Source organism: Hibiscus syriacus, unplaced genomic scaffold, assembly GCF_006381635.1.
Source record: "Hibiscus syriacus cultivar Baekdansim isolate YM2019G1 unplaced genomic scaffold, ASM638163v2 tig00112072_pilon, whole genome shotgun sequence".
NCBI classification, from domain to species: Eukaryota; Viridiplantae; Streptophyta; class Magnoliopsida; order Malvales; family Malvaceae; genus Hibiscus; species Hibiscus syriacus.
Window position 1 is genome coordinate 1,299,304 of NW_024063249.1, and position 6,034 is coordinate 1,305,337.

The 6,034-nt window shown below is 34.1% G+C and overlaps 1 protein-coding gene across 1 annotated transcript; it reads left to right on the forward strand.

Moving 5' to 3' along the window:
• The first annotated feature begins 1,607 nt into the window (after positions 1–1,607).
• On the forward strand, positions 1,608–4,277 carry LOC120174378 (F-box protein SKIP8-like). Its single transcript, XM_039181252.1, has 3 exons — positions 1,608–2,267; positions 2,587–2,783; positions 3,896–4,277. The coding sequence occupies exons 1-3, from the start codon at positions 1,836–1,838 to the stop codon at positions 4,149–4,151; spliced, it is 885 nt and encodes a 294-aa protein (XP_039037183.1). The 5' UTR covers positions 1,608–1,835; the 3' UTR covers positions 4,152–4,277.
• The last annotated feature ends 1,757 nt before the right edge of the window (positions 4,278–6,034 follow it).

Consider the following 6,034-nt stretch of genomic DNA (forward strand, 5'->3'; position numbering starts at 1 on the left):
TCGACATCAGTAAGGGAGTCTCACCGGCATTGCTTGCGGAGTACGGTGCATGTGATTATGGGGCATGTAACTTAAATTTTATTTTTATATCCGAGTCTGGAATCTGCTTTATTTCTGAATATTGTTAAATTTTACTTTTGCGTTTATAAATTGTTTTATGATTTTAAGCATTTTAATAAAAAAAATTTAATTTTCTGGGATTTCTACGGTTGGTCGCTCTGGTGGCACTAATGTGACACCCCGAATCGGATCGGGTCACCCGCATCAATTTGTGGGTGTTACAGTTCATTTGTTGATGGAATAAAAATCTCTTCATCTGCAAAGAATTCTCGGTGTGAAAACACAGAGACAAATGGCTGATCTTTGAATAGGAAAAAGAGTGGATCTGCAGAATCCCAGGTAGTAAAAAAAAGTGGGATATTGTATTTCCAGGATTAAATTTCATAGTCGAATGAACCTCGTAAGACAAATAGTCTTCTTCACAATATACATATTTTGAATGCGGGAAAAGTAATTCCTAGATAAAGAATTAGACCCGGCACGGTACATACATAATATATGGGAAAATGTACCATTAACGAATTTTCAAAAGCGGATACATATATATCCTTACCATACTGAAACGATTTCCTTTATTAGTATTAACCAATAGCGATTCATACAAGCTAAATATTCTAATCGATAATTGGGACAAAGAAAGAACATTAATTTATTTAGTTTCTTTTTATCACTATCAAGATGTTTGTTTTTAGTCAAAACTTTACCACAATTTTTTACAGTATTTAAAAATACTATGTTCGTACTTTTTTTGAGTTTTTTTTGAGATATTTATATTTTTCGTATGATTTTTATATGATCTTAAGTGATAATCTTTTTGAATTAATTGTTTATGAATATGTTCTAATTATGTATTCATTATAATGTTTATTATTATTTTAATAAAAACAGTAATTTATTTGCATAAATATCATAGATGATTTTCTAAGTTTTTTTATAGATAAATAGATTTTATCCTTCATATTTATAATTTCAAAAACACTTTCATAAAATTTTGGCAAGTAGAAATAATAGTTATTCATTCGAAAAAATATATTTTTAAAAAAGACAAAAAAATATTAGAGATCTTTTTACTTTTGGAAAAAAATTCAATGGGATCATTGTGTTACTTTTTATTTCAATGACCCTCCAACTTATAAAATAAACTCAATATGATCATTTGATTAACATTTTTCGTCATTGACTGTTATAGTACTTATATGACAATCTACATAGCCGATTAACATGCCGGATGACATGATATATTGGCTAAATTAATAACTCAAAGATAAAAGATGGACTACTACGTCAACACCATGAATCAACAAGTCAGTACTGTAACGGTCAATGAAAAAAAATATTGATCAAATGACTACATTAATTTTATTTTCTGAGTTGAAAGGCGTAATGAAAAAAAATAATACAATGGTCGTATTAATTTTATTTCAAAATTACATGGACCTCTGATTTTTTATTAAAAAAAGTAATCGAAACGACGTCGAAATGGGAATTCGATAACTGCAAACAAAACTGGTCCCCAAGACTGATCCATTGTTCTGGGTTGAGTTCTTCTTCAACTCGGTTACCATTACGACTCTCGGCCTTCTTTTCTGCAACGAAAATTTGAATGTACGGCCAAGATTTAATGTCGTATGGATGGAGGGTTTAACAGAGAAGATTCCTTTTTTATCTTTTGTTAAAGAAAAAATAAACCCAAATTTTCTTCTTTTTTAATTTCCCTTCTGGAATTGAGATTTCTAGGGTTTTATTTAATACGGCGAAGATTTAATGTCGTGTGAATGGAGATTGTCTATAGCCTCTCCGTCTCTCTTCAATCCCTGCCGTTGATTATTACGATAATCATCACTCTCCTTTCGTTCCTTGCCGTCCGTTCATTCTTCAAGAGATCCCACAAATTTAACTTTTCCGGTAAAAAGCAAGCCAGAGAAGCGCGACCGTCCTCCTCCTGCAGCTATACTTCCGATTCGGCGGCGCTCCTGAACGGAGGCAGTGTTGATCCGGCGGAGGAGGATATGGTGATGGCGGATGTTTCAAAGGTAGCGGCGGAGATACAGAGCGGGGCGTCGATGATGGAGCAGTTAGTGCCCGAGATTACAACTCACGCACTTAGTTACTTGGATTATCCGAGCCTTTGCCGGCTCTCCATGACTAATTCGCTGATGAGAAAGGCTGCTAATGATGATAATGCGTGGAAAGCTCTTTATCACAAGGTACTTAATTTCCTCATTCTTTATTGAATATTAATTTCATGAATTATGTTTAATTTCTTGTAATCTTTGTAATTAAGATAACATACTTAACTAGTAAAAATTTTCCTTGGCTCCTTATACTGTATTTGTTCATGCCATATGCAATTTTGTTTTACGTAAGCTGGTGTGGTGACTGCATTTTGTTTTTATCCTTCACGTTCATGTTCTTTAGTTAAACCATTTTTATAACCATGTTTCTTTTAAAGTTGATTGTTTATATCTTCCTCAATTGTGGTTGGTTCAGTTGTAAATTTCCTGCCTTACTCTTTTTGTTTGTTAGGATTTTACTTTGGAGCAAGATTCGGTAATGCCTGTTAATGGGTGGAAGGCATACTATGCAGCTACGAGAGCCATAATGAATGTTAATACAGAGTTCTTTAACATCATCAAAGATAGGTCTCTTTCGACTATGAGTCGTTTTTGGCTGAATGCAGATTATGTAAAGTGCGTTCATGCGTCGGGGCTACTTTTTTCAGGGTATGAATATGATGCTTACTTCATTATCTGGAGATGCTGTTTACTTCTTGTTTATGATGATGGAAGATTATTGAATGCTGCTTACTACTTTTTTCAGGGTATGAATATGATGCTTACTTCATTATCTGGAGATGCTGTTTACTTCTTGTTTATGATGATGGAAGATTATTGAATGCTGTTTACTATTTTTTGTTCTTATAGTAGTTTCATCCTGCGGTGGAAACTATGAATTCAGCTCAATTAAGTATCTGGTGTCATTTTAGTTCGAGAAAATCTTGTAGATCTTTTCACCTTATGATAGGATTAAGTTACATGGACATGCTTTCCTAGCTATATATAGATTGTAATGTAGCATAGTTCATTACTTGCAAGTCGAATGAGGACCTTGTCTATGGATGTTTGCGTAGTTAAGGTGTTTCAGAAAATGCTGTGATGAATCCTAGAATGTTTGGAGAAAGAAAAGAACTTTTAATTTGTAAGGTTTTTATAGGTTGTTCGTATGATCTCAATGCAAATGGATTGAGTCCTTGGTGTTGACATTGGAAGGTTTAACAAATGTTTGCTATTTGAACGTAGTGATTTCGTCACACTTGGAATAACGACGTTGTAGCCTTAACATAATTGTGCAATTTAAACTGTGAGAAAAAAAATGCATCATGTTTTATATTATTTTATGAGATTGATGTTCATGTTTGAACCAAAAGGCATGATACTTGTATGTTGCGAAAAGTACAAATTTAAGCATGTGCTTTGGATGAGGACTTGGTCTATAGCTGTTTGGCTTAGATGCTTGTAGGAAATGCTGTAATGATTCCTAAAATCTTTCAAGGTAGAGCAGAGCTTTTAGCTTGTAAGATGATTATAGGTTGTTTGTGTGATTGCAATGTAAATGGCTAGAGTCCGCAGTTTCAACATGCGAAGACTTTTACAACCTTCTGCCATTTTCACACTGTGATTTCGACTCTTGGAATACTAGTGCCTTTGTCTTAACAAGTTAGAGACATTCATGTTCAAAGCAAAAGGCATGGTACTTGTAAGATATGGGAATTACTGATTTGAGACAAGATAATATATTCGATTAACCTTGAGAGCCATTTTTGTTTCACATTGCAGTATAATGCTGTAATACAGAGTTGGCAGGATGCATTTAACTGGGAGCAAGGGGCTGATTTTCAGGTTAGACACGTTCGATCGCGGGTATTAACGGACATGGCTTGGGTTACTATGAAAACCTATGTTGGCATGGATAACGGGGCCTTTAATACGAGTAACGTCTTTGAGTTTCATAACGGACGGTGGTACCTTGTACATCACCACAGCTCAGAGATGCTTGCCGGAGGTGACATCGGACAACAAATTGTTCATTGATAACTGAAGTTGAAGAGTTAATACAAGGGATAATTTAGTACTAGTAATATAAATATATTAGCAAAAGGCAAGTTGCTTGAAATTTATCTGGGATTTAATTCAAAGATCATTCTTTTTGTGGGAAATATGCCCTTAATATTTGTCTCTTAGTTATTTGTCTTGCTTTTGCTAATTAACACACATATATATATATATATATATAAATATATATATATTAAATATATATCAACAGGGTTTTTTTTCCTTTAACATGAATGTATACATGTGAATTATGATTTGATTTAGTTTAATTATAACTCAAATTGCCTAGAAACGGGAAGGACAAATTAATCATTTTCGATGAAAAATCAGCCAAAATCTTTCAATGGGTTAATTACCTAATTGGTCCTGTAGAAACTTATTTTTGTCCGGGTATTTTTTTACATTATATATATGATAATATATATATATATATATATATAATTTTAAAAATATAAAAATATATTTTTGGAGATATAATATAGTTTTTGAAATATAATTTTGAAAACATATATTATATAGTTTTTTTAAAACGGTTTTGAAAACATATATAATATAGTTTTTGAAAAATGTTATTTTGAAAACATATATATATATGTTTAAAAAAATGGTTTTGAAAACGTATATATATATATAATCTTTAAAAATATATTATATTATTTTGAAATATATTATATAGTTTAATACATATATTTTATTTTCTATTTTTATCTTTCTTTTTTTTTTATTATTTTCAAGTCCAATAAAAAGGAGTCCAAAGGTCCAAAGTCCAGCATGGGTTACAAGACCCAATTTGCCTGACCCAGCAGATTGGGATTCAAGGAAGTCCAAATCAAGTGGAGGCCCAACAGAGAGGTTTGCCTGATCCAGCAGACTAATCTTCCAATCAATAGACGGGGTCCAAGAAGCAAGCCCAAGCCATTAGGGTTTCATTATTAAGTCTAACACTGCACAAATGGGTTGTTAGATCAAGATGGAGATCAACAAACAGAATCGTAAGAGAACTAGGTTTTTTAACCCTAAAGTATCATCACACCGCAGCCAATCCTGGACCGTTGGATCTGCAACCAATCTAACTACCAAGATCAAATCCTAGAAGGTTCCAGAAGCTCGAGAGCCACCTATAACAGCGAATGAGAATCACGTGCCGACGAGATTACCAATCGGTCAAGATTTTGACATTTGAAACGCAAAGATCAGAGAAACTCATACTGAACCATATGAGATCTCGAGTCAAACACGAACCATGAACAATCGAGAAATAACCCTGAAGATCGAAGCAACTCAGGCTAAACCATTCGAGATATCCGGTCAAACACGAGTAACCGAGAAACAGTCCAAAAATACTCGAAATAACCCTGAGATGCTTGGAAACCATCACCGTCGAAGGGTTATATAAGCCCCTGCAAGTTGAACAAGAGAACAACGTAAAACAAGCATCCCTGGAGTAACCCAAAAGCAATCAAAGAGCACACCAGGAAACAACAACCACAACACGAAAAAGAATACAAAAAACATCGAAATATATAGCAAAAAACATCTCGCAAAACAGTGAAAAAGAAAAACATCACAAAAACAGATGAAATCTTTAGTTTTGGCTAGGGAAGGAGCGGTCATCGGAACTCAAAAGGTCGTCGTTTGAACAAATGTAAAAAAATCGTAACTTTTAGTCCTAGATCTACTCCGATCTAGGGGTCATTTTATTTTTTATGATAGATTCGGGGTTGGGGTCTTGAGGTGAGTCGAAAGAGGGTAGTTTAGGCTTCTGACCACCAGAGGCGGTGGTCGAAATAGCGGTCGTGGTGGTTCGGTAATGGTGTCCCACCGGGGAAGGTGGCCGGCTGTGGGCCGGATGGTTTTGAAGG

Bases quoted from the DNA above. Each gene is read 5' to 3' on its own strand.
- LOC120174378 (XM_039181252.1), top strand. From the start codon at position 1,836: ATGGAGATTGTCTATAGCCTCTCCGTCTCTCTTCAATCCCTGCCGTTG. The intron at 2,268-2,586 runs GTACTTAATTTC...TTTGTTTGTTAG, and splicing joins GGAAAGCTCTTTATCACAAG to GATTTTACTTTGGAGCAAGA. The intron at 2,784-3,895 runs GTATGAATATGA...TTTCACATTGCA, and splicing joins TCGGGGCTACTTTTTTCAGG to GTATAATGCTGTAATACAGA.